General features: G+C 36.6%; 1 protein-coding gene across 1 annotated transcript; it reads left to right on the top strand.

Moving 5' to 3' along the window:
* The first annotated feature begins 16,941 nt into the window (after positions 1-16,941).
* Positions 16,942-17,571, top strand: LOC141481530 (uncharacterized). The gene has a single exon (XM_074173154.1). The coding sequence runs from the start codon at positions 16,942-16,944 to the stop codon at positions 17,569-17,571; it is 630 nt and encodes a 209-aa protein (XP_074029255.1).
* Positions 17,572-23,514: the final 5,943 nt, after the last annotated feature.

The following is a 23,514-nucleotide window of genomic DNA, read 5'->3' as shown; positions in this document are numbered from 1 at the left end:
ACTCTCATAGGCATCTAGTTGCCTGTTGTTGTTAACTTGTCTAACTAATCTTAAAGAACTGAAGTTTATGAAATGGTTTTGTTGCAAAATATGATGGGTGACTGCTGATTTTTCAGGTCTTCCATATTTTAAGTGTGCTATATGTTTCTAATATCTCACTTGAATAGATCTTTTTGTCTGTCCATAATATTTTGCATCGCATTCCTTATATTCAATTTCATAAATTCCAGACTTTTCCGAATTCTCGACTTTGTCTTTTGGACTTCCCAAAAGGCTCTGCAGTGTATGATTTAAAAACCACCTTCATACCTAGTTCCTTGAAAATATTTCCAAAGTTCTTCGTATATTGGTGGTATGGAACTGAGATGTATTTATCTTGGTTTTTGTCCTTTCTGAAAGTCGAGATTTCGTTCATTCTCAACCTAAACTTCTTTTTCCTAATTATGTCATCTACAATACCCCTCGAGAAACCGTTAGTGGCTGCTACTAACAGTTTCTTGTGAAATTAATTTAGGGTGGTACACTTGTTTGGGTGGTAATACTGATTACCTACCTCTATGATGTACCTGAATAGCATAAATAGCTTTAGTTTTGTGTAGTTTATAGTTTTATCTTCCTCTTGAAGATGATCACTCGGTGATCGAAACACGTGTTGAGGTGTAGAAATAACGATTTGGTGTTGGGAAAAAACTCCAGTAATATTCATTAACCATATAAACTATTTAAAAACACAAGCATTCATTCACTAGGCCACCTTTACACCTTATTCCTCCTTCCTTGACACTTTTCACTTCAACAATCAACATTTTTCCAATAAAAATGTTAAAAAATGTACGGAGCTGCTTTTTTGGTTACATATCTCTATATTTTACGTTTTTAAGGTTAATGACATAGTTGGTACGACTGATGCAAGTATTCAATTTCCAATTAAGTTTTTATAAGAAAAATATTGATTGTTGAATTGAAAAGTGTCAATTAAGGGAGAATAAGGTGTAAAGGTGACCTACTCAATAAACGCTTGTGCTTTTAAGTAGTTTATCTTATGAAAAAGGAAGATGAAAAGTTGCATTTTTCTGAACTTTGAAAGGAAGTAACTTTGTGAATGAATGAGAGCGCAGCTTTTTTCTTTCGGATTCGTAATCTACGCATCGAAATACGTAAGTAAACTCAAAAAATTTTTCAAAATCGCAGGGTGCCCTCAAAACGAATATTCAGTTTTTTATAGTCTCTCATGTGTTCTGAAATTCGTGTTTTATTATATCTTCCAGTTTGACCAACGTAGCATTTGTGACAGCTTCCACAGTTCAATTTGTACACTACGTTAGATTGCAGGTCTTGGGGTGTTTTTTATTTGTTTTATTTAGGAAAAAATGCTTTCCAACTGTACTTTCATTTAAGAAGGCTACTTTAATTTGATTGCTTATGACTATCATTCCAAGTTTATCAGATGAATTTTCTATAAATGACATTTTGTAATATTTGGGTTTCACCTCAGTATTTTGGGAAGAGGAACTTCTTTCTGTCATTATTTTTCTAATGAGGGTTTTAGAAAAATTATTTGTAGTAGGTAATTCTCAATCAATTTGAGATTTTTGTTATGTAAATCAGAATTGGAAATGGTAATTGTTCTAGATTTCCAATTCCCTATAATATTGATTTTACTGTGGAAGTTATGTTTGGAAAAATATTTCAAAAATCTCTCGTAGGAGATTTGAGCCGGTTCTAACCCCCCCCTCCCCCCCCTCCTTTGAAGTATCTGATGCATGATGGTTCATATATGGATGGGTTGTGTGTGTGTGTTTTGCTCAAGAGTCTTTTTCATAAATATGGTTGAACATCTAGAACAGCTGGATGTTCAAAATCAAAATTGTATGCATATTCTTTTTCATGTTCAATCAGGGCTGTGGAGTTTTTGCTTATATTCAGTTTCTCAGAGTCTGTCATGCGTTCTGAAACTTGTGTTTTATGATACCGTCCAGTTTGACCAACATAGCATTTGTGACACCTTCCACAGTTCAATTTGTACACTACATTAGATTACATGTCTTGGGGTGTTTTTTTTTTGCTTGTTAACTTTTTATGCATATATTTTGTAGTTCTGCCATGACCAAATCTGCACAAATGGTTGATATACAATTACCCATTACCAACTCGAAAAATTTGTTTGTAAATAGTTCCATTGTAACAAAAGTAATTGGAGTCTATACATTCATGTCCTTTTGCGTTGGTGTTCTATCGAAGGTATTGCAATTTTTTTTATTTTATTTTTTAAATGTATCTAATATGTCTAATGTTTTTTCAAAATAGTTATATCAACACGGAGAAACTACTTTTCGGTAAGTAATAGAAACGATACTTGTCGTATAAGTTTTTGTGGGAGGTATGTTCATGAAACTACATTATTACAAAGCCCTGAAGAAGAATTTAAATGAATTCGAAACGTTGGCAAGAAAACAATTGTTTCTTTGAGAAAAAATTGATCTTGTTATCCAACCAACCATTCTTCAGATATATTATTATTGTCTATTATTATATTCCATTCTAATTATTTTGTGAATTTCTAGCTTGGAGTATGCCTCTTTTCACTGATACCGGCAAATCTGAGAAGGGTAAGGTGAATATCCTGCAAGACGTGGTGTTGGTGCAGGGATCAGAGCTACCAGAGAATATCGTGGACTTCCTAACGGAATTCCATGTAGAACTCCCACTCAGCCCCCTTCCTGGAGAACCTGTGATGGTGACAACTCCAAGACCTGGATGTAGCAGAATGGAGGATGTTCGTTCAACCACCCCCTCTTCTGAAACGAGCAGCACCAGCAAAGACGCGGAGAAGGGTTCGAAGAGGGCCAACAAGAGAGAGGCAGCGAACGGTAGCGATAATGAGTTTGCTGCCCCCCAATCGAATAAGAAAAGAGTGTCCGCCGCTAAATCGAAGCAGGTGGAGCCGAAGGTGAAACCAAAGCAGTCGGAGCTGCGGAAATATATGAAAATATGGGATGAGACGAATCCTTATCGGCAGCCGCCGATGACCTCGACCCTGTGGCGAGCCCCTTCTACGTTGGATACCACCGTTTCAAAGTCCGAGACGGTCAATACGAAAAATCAGCCACCGCAGATGCCATCCACTGCATTAAACATTGACCCAACCACCACCACGACATCTTCAGAGACCACAACCGGGCCGCATAACCTACCAAAAGCCGGATCCATAGTACCTCAGCCACCAATGCCCACCACCATGACATCTTCAGAGACCACAACTGGGACGCATAACCTACCAAAAGCTGGGTCCATAGTACCTCAGCCACCGATGCCCACCACCATGACATCTTTAGAGACCACAACCGGGCCGCATAACTTACCAAAAGCCGGATCCATAGTACCTCAGCCACCGATGCCCACCACCATGATATCTTTAGAGACCACAACCGGACCGCATAATCTACCAAGAGCCGGATCCATACTATCTCCGCCACCGATGCCTGTGCCAACTGTTCAGGGGACAACTTCCGTCCCACCCTCTGGTAGCAAGATGGACTTACCGACACCGCAGAGGAGCTGCAACTTAGTCAACGACGTGCTCGAACTCGGCAGAATATGCCGAGAGAGGAAGACGAAGCTACTAGTGATCCGGGACAGCGATGAGAGATTGGCAGAGATTGCCACACGCAAGCGACGATTTGTGGTTCGACAGGAACAACTAGTCGAACGGAAAAGTTGTTTGCTGGCTGAACTGTCAGAGGTGGAAACCAACATTGAAAGGGGAAGTCAGGACATCGTCGGAGTCAATGAAGAGTACCGTGTTGAGGGTGATTCAACGAAACAGTACCGGCTGGAAGTCGCCCACATTAGCAACTGTGTGAAGGATCTTCAGAAGCGGATCAAGAAAGGAGTTGACGACATGGTGACATAATCAACATTTATTTCCCTAAATTTCAATTCGAAGACGATGACGACAGATAAACATTCAAATTAGTTTGGTAGATATTGGAAGGTTAGAAGAAGCAGTTGGAATAAACAATGTGGAAAAAATTCCTCGTCTTTCATTCCATTACATACTACTTTGATCATTGTGATTTTTCTTGTGAAATTGAAAATAAATGAGATAATTCCATTATAAGATTTCACCCCCTACTTATTTCAGATTTAAATCGATACAAATATCGAACCTATGAAAAAAAAAGTTGATGGGATCGAAATTGTAGGAAATTCAATTTTATACAACTTTGTTCATCACGAAGTTTCTCGTAAAGTCAAAAATAAACGTGATAATACAATGACGAAATTTCACCTCCACCCTTTCTCTAAAAATATCGATTTTATGAAAAAAAAATTATAGGAATCAAAATTGTTGAGAATTTAATTTCATACAACTTTTGTCATAACTATTTTTCTCATAAAATTCAATATAGATAAGTTATATAATGGAAAACGTATATTTTTAGCCGTAATCCAATTTCATATGCTAATGAAAGACGACACTGTCAGAAGAAAAGCGAAATTCAAACTACAGCTGCGATTTTTTCGGAATTCATCTCGATGCGCTCTCATGTACTGAATGACGACGTTCACGATCACAACTCGTCTTTTATATGATACGATTGTGGTCGTGGTACGTCACACTACTCTCAGTGTGACGTAGTTCAAGGGTGTGACGTAGGTGAAGGTCATTCAAGTTCGAATTCAAAACATTTCTTTAAAGTCACCTTGTCGACATCATGTGACGTATGTAGAGGTCATTTCAAAGTCAAAATAACCACATGAATCAATGAAGGTTGTGAAAATATGAGAAGTGAATGAAGGTCATTCAAGGTTAAATCCAAAACATTATCTCAAAGTCACATTGACCGTATCTCCTTCTGACATAGTTCAAGGGTGTGACGTAGATGAAGATCGTTCAAAGTCGAACTCAAAAGACTTCTTCAAAGTCACCTTGTCGACATCATGTGACGTATGTAGAGGTCATTTCAAAGTCGTAATAATCACATGAATCAATGAATGTCGTGAAAATATGGGAAGTTAATGAAGGTCATTCAAGGTTAAATCCAAAACATTATCTCAAAGTCACATTGACCGTATCACCTTCTGACATAGTTCAAGGGTGTGACGTAGATAAAGCTCGTTCAACGTCGAACTCAAAAGACTTCTTCAAAGTCACCTTGTCGACATTATGTGACGTATGTAGAGGTCATTTCAAAGTCAAAATAATCACATGAATCAATGAATGTCGTGGAAATATGGGAAGTGAATGAAGGTCATTCAAGGTTAAATCCAAAACATTATCTCAAAGTCACATTGACCGTATCACCTTCTGACATAGTTCAAGGGTGTGAAGTAGATAAAGCTCGTTCAACGTCGAACTCAAAAGACTTCTTCAAAGTCACCTTGTCGACATCATGTGACGTATGTGGAGGTCATTTCAATGTTGATGTGACCGAGACAGACTAAAAATCTCAAGGTCAACCCCCAAGGTTATGCGACTTTGAACATTGTTCAAAATAGCTGTGAAAATATAAAGTGTGAATGAAAGTCATTCAAAGTCAAACCCAAAACACTACCTCAAAGTCGCCTTATCCTTATTACCTTATGACGTACATTAAGGGTGTGACGTAGATCAAGGTCGAAGCCAACTCGATGCGTCGAACACAGGCGCTCCCCCACCACCACCACCACCAATTCCAACTCGATGTGTTGACAGAAGGCGATACAAGCAAACAGTGGTCGTTGAAACTTCACGGAGTGCAGACGTATACGCTCTCTGTCACGATGGGTACCGTCCAAACTGGTGAAGAAGGACCGCTCATCAGTCGATGGATCTTCGTCGTATGCAGACGTGTGGTTATTCTGTACAAACAGGTACAGAATACACATGAAGGACAATATCAAACCCTGACTTTACCATGTATGCAATCTAGTTCCCTAATCTCAAAGATGAATTCCATATTCAAGGTCATGTTTCATGAACATAACTGAAGGATGTAAACCCTGTACCGTGCATTCCCACACACCAAGTAATTGTAATTACGTCACTATGTCACACACACACACACACAAAATTTCATATGAAAAAAAAACTGAACGATCCCTGCACCAGACACTTCAAGGTCACATCGCCTTGATGTTATTTAACAATAAAAAAAGCAATTAATACGTTATAGTGGTGGGGGGAGGCCCAGAACCGGAAAAAAAATTCTGAACGATCCATACACCAGACGCTTCAAGGTCACATCGCCTTGACTTCACTAAACAACAACCAATAAAAAAGCGATTAATACGTCATAGTGGTGGGGGGAGGCTTAGAACCGGCTCAAATCTCCTACTCATGCTATTTTTTCGGAAATTTTGGGCATGAAGCGTGTGGCAGCGAATTTCGTTCCAAAATTGCTGAATTTTGACCAAAAAATCCTTCGCATGAGCATCGCTCAGGAATTGTCGAATGATGTGAAAGGTGATCCAGATTTACTTAAACATATATATGATTACGACATCGAAACCAAAGTACAATCATCTCAATGAAAAAGCCCAGGAGAGTCAAGACCAAAAAAGCACGCCAAGTTCGATCGATTGTCGAAGTTTTGCTCACTGTCTTCTACGACTACCGTGGCGTAGTGTATCAGAAGTTCTTGCTGCATGGTCGTACAGCTTTTGCATTACGATATAATGCACCTGCTCACTCGTCATTGCTTGTTCGCAATATTTTGTCCAAAAACAACACCGTAATCAGACCTCAGCCACCGTATTTACCAGATTTGGTCCCCTGCTACTTTTTCCTGTTCCCAAGATTGAAGGTACTCATGAGATAACGAAGTTTTGTGACGATTGAGGAGATAAAAACCGAATCGCTGATAGAGCTCAAGGACGTACCAAAAAGTGGCTATCAGAACTGCTCGAAGATTGGAAAGAACACTGGCACAAGAGTATTATATTTGAGGGGTGAAACTTGAAGGGGGCGAAATAGAAATTGATGGATGAATATTTTCTGGGAAAAATTAAAATTTTCCTTATTTTTCAACAGACAGCGTACAATGTGGTATTTGGAAATCTATTTAGATGGATATTTTAATGGGTCCTCTCAAATCAAATACATTAGTTACCTCAAGCACTTCATGTGCATTATAATTGCTTTTCACTCCACACAATTTAAATTAATATCTCGGGAGTTATCGCAAAATCAAAACTATCGAACGACAAAATAGATTGAATCAGCCTCACATTTTTCGAATGCATGCCAATTCAACAGTGTCATTAAAATTAAAATCACAAAAACATGCACATCTTGGCAATGCGCGCCCATTTTTCGTCATACTAGCGACATCTATAGTCACTTTGTCAAACGTCACAAGACCACACTTGGCGCGAACATTTAAATCAATATTGGTAGTGTGTCATCTTATCTGACTTGTCCTTTTGAACACAATTCTCTTATGCAACACAGAAAGCTCTCCGAATCCCAGCCCAAGCAATGTAGAAATAAGTTTTGTGTATACTCTGCAGCGGATGATGGAAAAAACCTCATGACTACATATGAATAACAATAAAGTTTCTAATGATGTTTTTAAATAACTTTTTCTTAAACTCTTCAATTGATTTCCTGGCAATGAATACATTTCATTTATCAAATGTATTGAAAAACAATAGTAAATAGGTGTAAACCACAGAAATAACTTTCCCATAATTTTTCAGTACACTCTTGATAACAGAGCGACTACAGAGTTGATTGAATAAAAGATCTGGGTATACAGTTTGATTCTAAAATAAGCTTCAAATACCACTTTTACTACGTAATGAATTCCTGTAGCAAAGCTTCATATTTTTTCTGTAGAATATAGAATGCATAAATAAAAAATTTATAAAGCAGCAGTAAAATCTGTTTTTGCATTCGTTCAGTGTAAGTTGAATTTTTGAAGCGTTATGTGGAATCCACGAAGACATCATTTATGGTAGTAACACAAAACTCAGTTATTAAATATTAAAAATGAACGAGGCTTCCCAAGGCGATTCATTATAATCAAGCTTCGATATCGACGGTCGAAGGAAATTCATTCTTGGACTTCCTTTGCAGCTTTCACTACAAAGCAACTAGAGATCAAAAACGAAGTATTCGTAATTCAACACCAGACAGCACTGTTTCGATCTACCATAATTTTCGTTAGCAGTGCTAAACTGAACTGCGAATGCATTGCTGAACTCAACTATCCTCAAGGACGAGTCATCTGAGTAACAAAAGACTATGAAACCTCCCCGTGCAAAGACACTGTTGTAGCATAATAATAATAATCGAATTTTCACACGAAGACAGAAATCTTAGCCTGACCAATGCAAAAGGCTGTCATTCGTGTCTCACTGCGTGACTTACTCAGGGTACACTATACTTGAACCCAATGATCACTCACCCCACGGTGTGGAGAGTGGTTGTTGGTTGATAATGCTGGCACGCCCACCTGAATCTATCGGAGCTTCGGGGATAGTGAAAAATAATAATAATTCTTTATAAAAATGCAGTTACAATAAACGAAAATATATTGTTAAATTTATGGATAACAATTATGGGTAAACGTCGAAGATCAGATGATCAATATAATTTGTACAACCCCTCTGTTAAAATAATATTAAGCATATATTCGTGGTTCAGTCTAGCACCAATGATGAGACCTATGTCGGATCGAAACATTGCGGTCTGGTGGTGGATTACGAATACTTTCTTTTTAGTTCTGATTTCAGATAGTCTTGTGAAAGTTGCAGAGAAATATAGAAAACGAATTTCGTTTATATAGAAGGTTCATCTATCATTGATATTCAAGAATTAAATTCTCCATAGATCCAATAGATAGATGATTTCTTTTTACTTTCGCAGAAGATTTGTATTATTTTTGGTGATTGTCAATTATTTAAATTTTGATTTTTCCATTAGATAAACGACTATTTTTGTTGGGACCATTATTATTCTATTCTTTTCTCAACCATTCTCTATTTGCCGTATTTCAGTTGATGTCTACTACTTAAATCAAATATGTCTTTTAACAAACATTTTTCTCAAAATACCGACATTACGAAAGTTCTCATTGTAAAAGCGATGCCATCATTGCATGATGATAGACAATCAGGTTTACACTCAGATGTACAGCGTATCGTCTAAACTTCATACAAAATCCAGTAACTTCAAATCAAAAAATGCGAAGTACACAAAACCAACTTCGAAGATGAAAACATTTTTGGGTTGGCAGTTACCTAGTACCTAGTGTGGCTAATTTATTAAGATTTTTTCAGGTTAGGGAAATCTAACAATTGTAAGAAAAATAGTTTTTTATGCCTAATTCAAATTAATTTGCGAAACAAGCAGGTCCCAAACTAAAAATGTTTTTTTTTTTAATTTGGAGATTTCATCTCTAACTACAAAGTGAAAAATTTTGTCTTCTTCTTGCTTTTGAAAAGGCAGATACTGTTGCAAATTATCTTATTCTTGTAATCTAGAATGAGGTAAGTAACCCATCTATCGAAGCCAAAAGCCAAAAATATTAGATTCTGGTAATTATTTTTTTTTGTAAAAACTAACAATTTCCAATATGTATTTATTTTTGACCCCTCTTGCTTCTGCTCTGATATATACTCGACAGAAAACATTATATTCAAGTGCATAAAATTTGTCCTGGACCACATTCGGAAGAAAACATTACACAAAAGTTTATAGAATAGAATATAGGTCTGGTACATATCTAAAAACTGACAAAGAAAGGTATGCTAACTGTAAATGTTTGTTGTCATCTATTAGTGCATGGACTGTATTTTCTGTTTTGAAATAGACAAATCACTTCTATCAGAAATGTCATTTTCTTAAACTTACAAATTATAACAAAACAAAAAAACAATAACATTCATTTTTGCTATCGCGCTGTTGCCAGATGTGCTTCAAATCATTGTTTATCAATTATTAACATCTACTTCGCCTTGAAAGGGACTCTTTCAATCCTTTTTCCGGTAACGAATCTTTACATTCTATTACTGTAGAATTTTTTCAAATTATTTTTTGTGACAACTGCTTGTCCGCGGCTGCTTCGTCTATTTGCTATATTTCAACTTGAATTTCATCCAAAAGTTCGATATAATCGTGTGCAATTTCTAGTTTTTGTTCTAAATCGTAAAATTGAGCGGTATCTGCGACTTTTTCTTCGGGAAAAGTAATCTCTAGTAAATTGATGAATTTTTTGGAAACCCTCAACTTACATTTGATAGAACCGAGTTCAACTCATTTTTTGGCCCTCGGATGCATAGTCCATAATAAGCCAAAATCTAAGTGTTTTTTTAATTTCTATACATTTTTCCTGAGCAAAGAATAGGGTTTTAGAGTATAAATTTTCACACCCAAGGGTTGTTCAGGGTGACTTTGCACAGAATAAGTAGACCGCGGAAAGGAATGATTTTAACGATGGGGGCCTCTATTCTCGTTTAAGAATTCAGATTACAATCATTCAGAAAATTTCATAATAGCGTCCATTACTTGTGATTTGTTCAGTGGTAGTAAGTGCAGTATATTCAAAGGTGGTATCATGGTTTCCCGTTTTACTGTTTCCATAAAATCTTTGGTTTGTTTCTGATATTTAGAACAATTGAAGAATATATGATCAGCATCACATAATACGTTACATGTATCACATTGGTTTGAATCTACGATTCCTATTTTGTGAAGGTGGGCTGGGCAGCATGCATGCCCGAATTTCAGTCTGTACTTTATTTTTTGTGCCATATTTTCGCTAGGATTTTTGGTACTAAACTGGTATATTTTTTGTCAGTTTTCACAATATTGATCCCACGCTATTGTTCAGTTTTGCTTATACCTACTTTTTGATAAGTTCAGACAATTCTTCAGCACCACTTTTATTTTCTATGTGTTGTCCTATTCCGATGCCTGTCTTTGCCATTTCATCATCTTTCTCGTTGCCTTTTGAACCTGCGCGAACTTTGATCCACGATAATTTAATATCAAAATTAGCTTCACGGAGCCTGCTTATAAGAATTTTCAATTCTAGAATATGTTGCAGTAATCGCGATGTAACCAGATGGCTGCAAATAAGAGGTTTCTAGTTTGCTCTAATGGCATACTTGAAATTGAACTCCATTAGGTTTATCATCTGGAAAGAGTCCTTGCAATCAATGAACAGAAAGAGGTTGCACCAATTATCTCTTTTGATATAGCACATCAACTGAGATATTCTTCCACGTCTCGACGGCAATTGACCCAATAGTACCTCTCACGAACTCTCGCCAGAGTTCTATTTACTCCGAAATGCCCTCCACTGCGACCATCGTGAAGTTGTTCAAAGATGTATTTCATCAGTTCGGACTTCCATTGTCCAATATAATATAAATTGATTTGAAATCCCTGAAAAAATTTAAAAAATCAACCGAAAATAACAATTTTATTAAACAAAAAACTGAAATTACAAAGGAATAACATACAAGCAACAACCAAAAAAATAAAAAATAGAAATATTAATGAAAGCTGAAAATTAAAAAATGAAAAATATTATTAACAAAAAATGAAAAATAAAAACTAAAAGATTCCAAACCGAGTTACGTCACGACGTTTCGATTGTTAGTATCCACAATCGTCTTCGGGTGATAACGACGATTGTGGATACTAACAATAAAGACGATTGTGGATACTAACAATCGAAACGTCGTGACGTAACTTTGTATATAATCTTTTGATTTTAATTTTTAATTTTTTGTTAATAATATTTTTAATTTTTTTATTTTCAGATTTCATTAATATTTCAATTTTTAATTTTTTTGGTTGTTGCTTATATGTTATTTCTTTGTAATTTCCGTTTTTTTTGATCAATAAAATTGATATTTTCGGTGAATCTTTTTAATTTTTTTTTTCAGGGATTTCAAATCAATATAAATTATATTAGACAATGAAAGTACGAACTGATGAAATACACCACGAAACATTCTGAACTACCTTCAAACAAATGTTCGAGGATACTCGGGTTACATGTCTTAGGAAGAAACATCTGGAATTTGTGGGTATTTCCATCCGGGCTTTCCTATTACCAGTTACCCTTTTCCTGCTGGCCGTGCTTGGAAATCTCTTACAATTCCGACCTCACTCCTTTGGCAATCTATTCTCGCACAGTTTTCAAGACGGATCCTCCTTTTGCGCTACGATGATGTCTTGCCTCGTCAGGAAGGAAGTGTCACCCTCAGAGTCTCTTAACGACCATACCACTTGTCCGTATCCCTGGACAAGGGATCCTTACAGGCTGCTACCCTTCGGGTCAGACGGAACCCGAAGCGGCGGGAGGTAGGGGAGCTTGTCTCCTGGTAGCTGAGTATCCTTGTCCTCATGACGTTGGCAAAATTTGCATCCGGATATCAGGCATGGCAAGCTCCTCTTTAAGTTTTCTTTCAACCCCAACAAATTTCTCATCGACTATTTGTTCCAATCCCTCCTTTGTTTCCTGAAATCCTTTTTTAAATTTTTCCTGAATCAATTCCTGTACCTCCCCTTTACTCACTTGGGAATTTTTCAAATCTTCAAATAAATGAAGGTACATCTGATTGTCTTTTTTCTGTTTCTCCTGAATATTTACCAGCAAATCTCTGCCTTGTTTATGTTTTTCTTGAATAACTAGTAGTATTTCACGATCGTCATTTCGGCGTAATTGCTCTTCCTCTTTTCTGCGTTTTTCATTCTTTACGAGGCTCGCTTGCAAAGCCTCAAACATTTTCTTTGTCGTAATCGACACTCATTGTTTTCACCATATAACAGAAAACTTTCAATTACTCCACTTCCGACACCAAATGTTACGTTTTTACCCGTGGATTCACCAATAATTGACTACACTGAATAATCAAACTCAACTTTATCTCACTTCATTACAAAAACACTTCAACTAAAGATTTCAACTATTATTTTAATGTCTATCGCCTTACTAGATCACTTCGCGTACCGCACTATAACGTCCACTCCACTGTGTACTAGACTGTCTGAATACGCTTGCAGTCAGCGTTTAAATATCGTAATGGAACATCGTAGAATTCCGCCGAAGTTCTATCGACATCGGTAGCATGTTTCTTGCTCCTTCTCGAGCGGCAGGTAATATTGGATAGCCTCACGCCCTCAGCTACGTCACGTAGTATACATTCTGCGTACGAATATTGATATTTGATTTTCTATCTTGAATTATCGGCTACGATATCCTCATGCAAAATTGAAAATGTCATAGAGTGAAAATAAGGATGTTATGGTGGCTGAATAGAAGATGAATTTCAACCATTCAAAATAATTCAAATGTATTTGAAAAAGATTTTATCTCGAATAATGTCGTTTATTTTATTACAGAATTGAAATAGTTGGCTCCATCAGATTATTGAACATAACGAATATTATTCATATTGTGATGACAGTTTGATATACCAATTACAAAAAACATGTCTCATCAGTGGTGCGCCAGACTGAACCGTTGGGAGCCTCGTTTATTACTGATATTCGTGGATAGAGTTTTTTGTCGATCACATGAATAATAGCAGAATGGCGTCTTGTTGCTACACAATGCGTCCAGCAATGCATTTACGATCTAGCTAAGCACCAGTGATGGGAACATCGCTGTCTGCTATTGGATGACAAATGCTTCGTTTTTGGGTACTGATATTCAGTGAAAGCTGCAGAGAAGTGGACAAATGTCGTTAGATGAGGAAGCTTAGTTTTGGGAGCAATGTTTATCAGTAGTCTGTCCATGCTGTAGATGACACCTTTGGGAAATGTTATCGTCTTTTCTTAGACTTTCAAAAAAAAGACTTTCAAAGACTTTCAAAACATATTCCTACAAAAAATTGAAACTTTTGTAACTACTTTTTCTGTTCAATTTGCCAGTTTAAATGATTTTCTGTTACCAATAGAAACTAAGGACTACCGAGGTCTTATCTCCACTTGCGATTTTTATTACGTTACAAGCATATACTTTTTTCCCAGCAAAGCATTACTTAAATCTGTTTAAAAAAGTATGTTTCCCGTTAACTATCTGTCACCCCCATACGAAGGATAACCTTTAAAAGTCTAAATTTGTACGAAATAAGGATTCATGAGGTCTTATCTTTCAATGTGCGACTCCTATAACGGCTTAGACGACAGGCAGTGGAAATCGATCGTCCGACCTCTAGGCTTGAACCACTGTTTCATCTGAGAGTCCGAACGATCGATCATCCGATCGTAATAAAGTAACAAAAAATTTATATTACTTTTTTTGTTATTGTGAACTGACTGAAAACGAGTCTTCAAGAACATATCTGTTCTGAAATAGGAAATCCTTGTCACGTTCCCCCAATAAAAAATGCTTAGGCGGCTAAAGAAAATTACACAAATTACCGACAATGTTTTATAATAGTCTTGCCGTCTCCAATAAGCTTTGAAAATGCCATTATTCAGCACAATGCAAGAAGTCATCTCCTGTCTGAACTTCATGTCGGAGACCATATTTAATTACCGCAAAAATGAAACAACGGATGTTGTCCACATTTTATCGAGTTTTATTAGTTCATGTCTTGTTACGATCTGAAGAAACCGCAGTTTTCCAGACAGTGGAGCCAACAGAGTCATCAGCCATATTTGGCAGGAAACAATATCGCATCCATCATAAACATACCAGTATCTACTTTACGATTTTAGCAGTGGGTAACATATTGCCACTAACAGACAACTATTTTTTTGTCAGAACGACATAAACAATTCAGTTTCAATTCTAGTTATAGTCTTGTTACACTCAGATTAATCGTAACAATTTAGTGCTTTCGGTATTTTTTTATTTTTCGGAAGCCTTTGACTATTACCTGTGATATTTCATTGAAAAAAGCTATCAAGCTTGGAATTTCCCAAATATACTATGAATTGGATTGAATTTTATACGGTGGGAAGAACAATGCTCCTCTCATGCGATGGCTCAGTTTCAAAACCTCAAAAAGTGAACCCTGGAGTGCCGCAGGGGTCGGTTCTTGGGTCGCTATTATCTTTATTATATGTGAACGATCTGCCACAATACATAACGTAGAGAAATTTAATAATTTTTGTGGACAATACTTCAATAACAATTCCTGGTAATTTAGTACAAGGTATCTGGATATTGGAAATGAAGTTAGAAGGTTATTACTTAAATTTTATGTATAATATCATGATAATAATATGATGTGTATGTACATATCTATATTATAGATACCATAAGACAATTGTTACTTTTTCAGGATCAAATAATGATGCATACACAAAATTAGTATCATCATTTTTAAGCCACGTTTATATGTTTATTTAGTATCACCATTGCACCCGCGCAGAGCCGGTGCGGTTCCCTAGTTATCGATATAATGGAATCTGAAGTCGACAGTCTGGAGGGTTTTTGTGGTTATTTTGTAATAACGTAGCATATTTATGAAAAAAAAATTACTCCCAATAACGCAGTATCAACTTATCTTACGTTGAGGGAAAAATTTTGCAGATGTTGGTGCTCCCCAAACTATGAAAAGATGATGAAAATAACTGTATATGAAACACAGATTATGTTTATTGTTTCGGAGTTTGGTGTGTTTTGAGTTGTTTAATTGAGAATTCTTGAGAGTAATATTTCGGTGAGATATTTACAGAAATGAGAAACTGATGAATAGGTGAAATGAATTTATTTTGCTAATGAAGATAACGCAACAAACCAAGAGTTGCAAACATAGCCCACAAACAAGCATTCGTGATCCAACACCAGACAACGCTATTTCGATTTGCCAAAGGTCTCACAGATTAGGTTTCACTTTTAACATTTATTGTATTCTCAAAAAAATTGTTTGTACTTTCTACATTAGTACAATTGAACGTAAAATTTAGTTAATTAACCATTCTCAAACGATTTGTTGATTAAGAGAGGTAACAGCTATTAGATATCATTACAAATTTCTTTTGATGTTGATAAATTCTTCTTCTTACTTCTTGAAGTACCTATCGAATTTGCTGATGTTAATAATATATACTCATTCGAGAATAAGAACAAAAAGCGGACACTTAAAATCGAACTGGTCTCTTATTTGAAAAATTGGAAATCACAAAAAACTTGCACAAACTAAAAAATAAGAGCATCTTTGTGGTCAACGATTTATGTCCAGCCGACCAGAGTATTCATAAATCCCTAAGGACTTACCTCAATACTGCTAAACTTAACGGAGTCAAAGCAACTATCAAGAATAACCACCTGATTATCAACGACACCTTCCACACTCTGGCTGATATCCAGTCTAATCCGGAACTCTTGCAAGTGACTCACAACAGAAGCGAGGTTGCGCCCTCTTCTACAAGAACTGCTGATAAAAGGACCCGAAAAACTCGTACAACCTCTGACCGGAACTACAAATAACACAGTTACTCTAATTTTTACTATATTTGTTTACATTGAATTTGAATTCATTTATAATTTATTTAAATACTAAGTCAATATATTCATTTCCGCTTTGACGACTACCACCCTTAATAATTCACCTTTCAGAATTGTTTGTTTTGTATATGCTTCAGTCGGGAAAATATCCTTAAATGTCCGAAACTTTAAAATTTGTACATTTAAATGTAAGATTATTATTCACAGGGTTTGATTTCCTACGGAATATATTTCGAATGAAAATATTGATATATTTGGTGTCACTGAAACTTGGCTCTCTCCAATAATTGACTCTGATACCATTGGAATTAACAATTATCTTTTGCTTCGCGCCGACAGAATTGGCAGAGGGGGTGGCGTTGCCTTCTACATAAATAACTCTATTCAATTCAAAACACTATTTAGTCATACAAGTTCTCATCTTGAACAGTTGTGGATCTCAACAACCCACAGATGTAAAACTCACGTTTTTGGAGTATTATACCGGCCCCCTTCAGCTGATTTGATCCAATGTTTAAACGAACTCGAAGACAGCATGGCCAACCTACTTCCTTCATGTGATTTTTTGCTGGCTGCCGGCGATATTAATATCAACCTGTTAACTCACGACCGGCGTTCTCAACTCCTAACAGATTTTATAAATTCGTTCGATCTTTATCAGGTTATAGAGAAGCCTACCCGAATAACTGCTCACTCTCAATCCCTTATTGACATCGTCCTAGTCTCTGATAAGGAAAGAATATTAGATGTGGATGTATATGATATTCAGGGAATTTCAGACCATATGTCAGTGATGTGCAAAATTAATGCTTCTGTTTCTTCTAGAAGAGTTAAAATGGTTTCTTTTCGCGATTATCGTAACTTCGACTTCGATCTATTCCGTTTAGACGTCCTGAATATTCAGTGGGATCTCATCTATCAATTCGATAACGTGGATTGTATGGTCTCCTTCCTGAACGACAACATTCTTAATCTTTTCGAAAAACACGCCCCTTCTCAAACGAAGAGAGTAACTAAACCCCCAGCACCTTGGTTAACTTACAATATAAAAATGATGATTGCACTCAAAAACCGAGCTCTGAGTAAATACAAGAAATCTTTCTCTATCGCCGATTGGAATAGCTATAAGGCCGGCCACACACGTAACGGTATACATGACAGGTAAACCTGCGCAGGTTTACCTGTCATGTATACCTGTGCAAACTAGAGTCCACACACGTAACGGTATACCGTACGTTTAGCTCAGTTGAGAGATGGCGAGCCAAGATGAAGATGATATGATAGCTTTAGTCGGATTGTGTGTGGTTTTAAACAAGAAGAAGTGTAAACGTAAAATGTGGAGTAAAAAGTGGCTTACTAAAAGAAATGAATACACTCATACAAGATTATTGAAAGACTTAGTTGGTGAGCCTTCAGACTTCCGTAATTATTTGCGGATGGATGAAGACGCCTATAAACAGCTGTTGTTACTCGTGACTCCATTAATTGAAAAGAAAGACACGGTTATGAGGAAACAAAAGACACTCTCTTCACGGAAGAGGCCCGAACTAAACAAAACTACTGCGCAGGCGACCAGACGTACTCACACACACGCTCAGGTCTAGGGTATAACTGACGACTGCGCAGGTACAAGATACCAAATCTCCGTTCCTGTCAGGTGACCGGCGCAGGTCGCTTCGCCTGTGCACTTTCGCCTGCAGCGACTGGCACACGCTCCGGTTTGCCTGCGCAGGTGACCTGTACAGGTTTACCTGTCATGTATACCGTTACGTGTGTGGCCGGCCTAAGGACCTCAGAAATTATACATGTAGTGCGATACGACGCGATAAAAAAGCATATCTGAACTTTGTTTTAAGAAATAAAAATTCCAAAGCAACTTGGAATACCTTAAGAACGCTTGATATCCTGAGAAACAACAAAAAATCAGATATCCCTGATGAAATAAAAGACGTCAATCTCATTAACCAGCACTTCAATTCCATACCTCAACCTATCAGATCTGCTCGCCAATTGTCCTTATTAGGTCGATATGTTAATTCGGAAGAAACTGAAAACTCCTTTCACTTCACCTCAGTCACCTGTGAGATTGTGCGAAGTTCCTGAGACGCATCAAGAGCAACGCTTTGGGTTCTGACGGGATATCCCTCAAAATGATCAATCTCATTGACTCTTTTTTGATAAATCACTTCACCTTTCTCATAAACTTTATCATTACCAGTTGCCAATTTCCAAAATGTTGGAAGGATGGATTGGTTATCCCTCTGGCTAAGTGTAACTCACCTACTGTCCTTTCTGACCTAAGACCAATTACAATTCTACCGTATCTCTCTAAAGTAGTGGAATTGATTCTGAAAAATCAGATTAATGAGTACGTCAATGAAAATCATATTATAACATCTGTACAATCAGGATTCGGACCTCAGCATAGTACCACCACGGCTCTTCTGTCAATTACTGACGATATTTTTCAAGCTGCAGATGAACAAAAGTTGACCTGTTTAATACTCCTAGATTACAGCAAGGCATTTGACACTCTAGATCATGTGATATTGTGTGACAAACTTGTCTACTTCGGTTTTTCTCGGAAAGCAGTGTCTCTCTTAGAAAACTATCTGAAGAATCGTACTCAAAGAGTTGTTGTGGATGAAGTTATTTCAGATGCTCTGCCAGTATTGAAGGGAGTGCCACAAGGATCTATCCTTGGGCCCTTGCTTTTTAGCTTGTATATTTGTGACTTTTATCTGTCCTTGAAAAAATGCAATATACATCACTATGCAGACGACACGCAGTTATATTTCTCTTTTTCACCAGGCGAGTCTACATCTGCTCTGTCGCATATTAATAACGATCTCCAAGCCATCTTTGACATTTCTACTGCCCATAAGTTCAAGCTCAATTCAGACAAATCCGTAATAATGATGTTCGGAGCTAAGAAGAACAGAGAGCTTACCAACTCTACCTTTCAAGTTCGCATCGAAAACGATATACTTCCCTCCGTGGACGAAATAAAAAATTTAGGATTGTGGTTTGATCTGGATCTCCGCTTTACTAAACATGTCAGCTATCTGAACCAATCTTCTTATAACGTTCTCAGACAGCTTTTTCCTAATCGTGATTTGCTCAACACAAACTTAAAACTCAGACTATGAGAGTCTCTGATTATGTCAAAAATTTCCTATTGCGATAGTATTTATGGACCTGCTTTGAAACAATCGGATACTCTCCGACTACAGCGTATTCAGAATAGCTGTCTACGTTTCTCGTTTGGTATTCGGAAATATGACCATATATCCCCAGCAATGCAAGAATCAGGATGGTTAAATGTTGGGAAACTTAGAACTCTACACCTTCTTACCAACACACATAAAGTTTTGATAACTCGACAACCTGATTACTTACTGAAGAAGCTTAAAACATTCTCTACGATTAACAGCTTTACTACAAGGAACAGTTCAGTTCTAGTCATCCCCAAACACAAATCTTCCATCTTCACCCGCTGCTTCTCGTATAATGCACCCAAATATTACAATCAACTACCCTGCGAATTTCGATCATACACCATCGTAAACTTTAAAAAAAGACTGAAGACTTATTTATCTCATTAGCCTCTTGCCCGTTCCCGACCTTGGCATTTCTAAAATGAATTTTCTAAAGTAAAGCAATAACTAAAATTTTTTGATATTGTTAACTCGACTTGTGTTCATATCATTTATCTATAGTTTCTCCCAGGTTGAGTTGAAAAACAGCCTTGGCTGATACTCCGCCTATTCACCATATACTGGAAGTTTTTTTTTTCTTTGTTTTTGTTCCTGTATTTGTATTTTTATGGTGAATAAAGACGTATTATTATTATTATTATTATTATAAATACTCTTTCAACATTGACTTCCAGCCATCTTTTCAAATTAGTTGTCATTCATTTAGTCTGTTTTGCCAAATCACCATGGGTAGATGTAGCATTTAAATTGTTTTATCAACGTACCGCACGTTTTTGCCAATTTTACGGTCGCCATAATCGTCCTACCGAGAGGACTATTTTAATGTGATGAACAAATTTGAGTCCGCTGTCTGTGAGAGTGTGCAGGATAACCCCAGGCAGTCGATTTCGCGTCGCTCACAAAAACTTACTTTTTCGCAGACTACAACTTGGCGAATTTTGCGTCCTGACTTGGCCCTGCACCTATACAAAATTCAACTGACCCAGGAACTGAAGGTGAACGACCATAGACAACGATGTGTGTTTGCTGAATGGGCTCTTGAGTAGTTGACAAATGACCATAACCTTCAACGAAAAATCACCTTCAGCAATGAAGCTCATTTCTGAATGAATGAGTACGTAAACACACAAAATTGTCGAATTTGGGACAATATCAATCCACATGAGATACAAGAGCGTCCAATGCATTCCGAAAAAGTCACTGTCTGGTGTCGATTTTGGACTGGCGGCGTCATCGGTTCATATTTCTTTGACGGCAAGCACTATAGGTCGAAGATTCCTAACCTCTTTTGACCTGAATTTGATGATCTGGACACCAACGACATGTGAATTCAACATGACGGCGCTATGTGTCATACAGCTCATGCTACATTGGATATTCTGCACGAGCGATTTGAGGGTATGGTCATCTCACGTGGAGGTGATGTGAACTGGCCACCGAAATCATGCGATTTAACCTCGTTAGACTTTTTCTTGTGGAATTTTTTTAAGTCGCAGGTGTACGCGAATAAGCCACAAACCACAGCGGACCTCAGAGCCAACAGAACCCAAGCCGTCAGCTTGATTTATGGAAAATTGAATGTTTTGGATACGGCCCACCCAAACAAGCAGTGGCGGACAATTGAACGATGTTATATTTCACACATAATGGCTTCAATAGGTCTTTTAAACGAATAAAAAATTTCGATGATGTCTCACACACATTTTTTTTTAATTTAAATTCAAAGATAGAAAGCTCCTTGCGCCTTATGAAAGACCCTTCATTATCTGACCTCGGCGTGTCCACCTCGTTAGTGTCCACTAGGTATAGATACATTGACTATTTTAAGTTTTCTTTTTTTTCCGCGTTTTTTTTTTGTAGATATGGTTTCAAAATTTACTGTGGTTTTAGGTTTCTGACGATTACATGAATCATCAGCACACTGCTCTAGTGACATTGATGTGTTGTTTCTGGATAAGTTTTGAGCATAATCACGGATTCTTTCTTAGCTCTTCGTTGTATTTAAAAAGCTTTTATTGAACCTGCAATGTCTGAATGTATCTATGTATACCTATTAGTTTCGCTCAAATCTCTCAAAAGAGTTTTGAAGCAATTATCATCGAGGAAATTAAATACAATATGACTTCACTTCAAATCCAATATAACGATCCCCCAAAGATTGCGGATAAGCTTTATATGCAATCTATGATATGGGTATTGAATGATAGAGTTTGCTAAAAAAAAACTAAAAATAAAATGACACTGTTAATCCAATATGGATTAAAATATGGCGAACTACCCAAGATGGCAGACGAGTTAGTTTTTATGCACTCCCACGATATGGATATCGAATGAAAGAGTATGCTTAGAAGAATGAAGAAAATACAATGACGTCACTTCAAATTTGATATTAGGGGCTCTCATGATGAACTATGTTTTTATTCCATTCGATGATATGAATATTAAATGGAAAAATTCAATAGGAAAACATCCGAAATAGCGGAAAACAAGATGGCTGCCATATCAATTTTAGTGAGAAAGATTAGAGATAGTTTGATGGTGCTCGGACAAATTTTGTATTTACCGATTGTGCAACAATGAAGCATTAAATGAAATTAACAGGCTAAGGAATATGTCCAGCGATAAATGGACAAGATTAGAACATATTCGCAAAAAAAAACCTTCTATTATTATTATTTAAAAAAGGAAATAAAGGATAAATTGAATTAAACCCATCAAACAATAAGGATACAATGTGTAGGTAACTCATTCTTGACCTAAAAAATATAAGTTTTTTAAAAAATAGGCACATAAATTGTATAGTGAAATGACTTTATGGGTTCGTTTCAATTCAAATTTTATTTTCTGTTGTCTATAACTCTACGTAATACTGCAACTTTCAAATGAAATTTGTTGTCATTGGAAGTATTTCTTTTTACTCGTTGGACAATTCCCAGTTCGGATATCATTTTTCAGGTGTCTATAACTTCTGGTAAGTTGGTATTTATCATTCCCTTTTGTACTTGTTTCTCTTGATTTAGTATCCGACGCCATATGTCACAGTTGAAAATAAATGATTGGATTGCACTATCATCAAGAAAAAAAATCCAAGGACTCAGACAATTGCCACATGTGATATTATGTAGTATTACGGGTTACTAGCAACTTGCCCTGGTATGCCATGGTAGCAAAAAAATGCTTAATAGATAGACAAATGTCATCGCGGACTTTTCTTTAGCGTTATGAATCACATAAAACATCAATGAATCATATTACATGACACTTTCTCTTAAATCACTTCGTCGATTGGTTGAAATCGTATGAAAATCCGATCTTCAATTATTGAATGTATCACTTCAGACAGACAGACGCGACGGGAAATATTATTTTATAAAATGTAAAGATGAGTTGAAACCATCAGAGTTGAATTAGAGAGCTATACACGCACACAGGTTGTGCAATGTATTGTAGGGAATAAAATCTTTTTGAAATATATCGTAGCATAACCTGAGGGCAATATCATGCAATAGCCCGTCAAGTGGTATCAACAAGTGGAGAGCGCATCGGATGACAGATAAAAAATTGTGTACAAAGTTAATTATGAAATGCATTAAAGTTCACCTTGGACTTTCGGCATCCGATAAATATTATACAAATTGTATTAAAAACGAGAACAATATGACGTTCTTATCTTAAAAAAAAAAACTCGACTAATACCTACTCGGCCGCCAGGCAGAATTTCATAATATTGAACAAAGTATCGAGAATTATTTTTCAATTATTTTCCTACGTAAGAGACAATGAGATACTAGCAGAAATTGATAGTATATTGCAAAGTAAATTGTACGTATGTAGCCAATGGTCAGCCGTCAAATTTTTTTGCAATAAATACTACGCTATAATATTGTTCG

This window comes from Leptinotarsa decemlineata, unplaced genomic scaffold, assembly GCF_025532065.1.
Source record: "Leptinotarsa decemlineata unplaced genomic scaffold, Ldec_3_MD MMD2_tig00000199_RagTag_RagTag, whole genome shotgun sequence".
Taxonomy (NCBI): Eukaryota; Metazoa; Arthropoda; class Insecta; order Coleoptera; family Chrysomelidae; genus Leptinotarsa; species Leptinotarsa decemlineata.
This window is presented reverse-complemented; position numbering and strand designations above follow the sequence as displayed.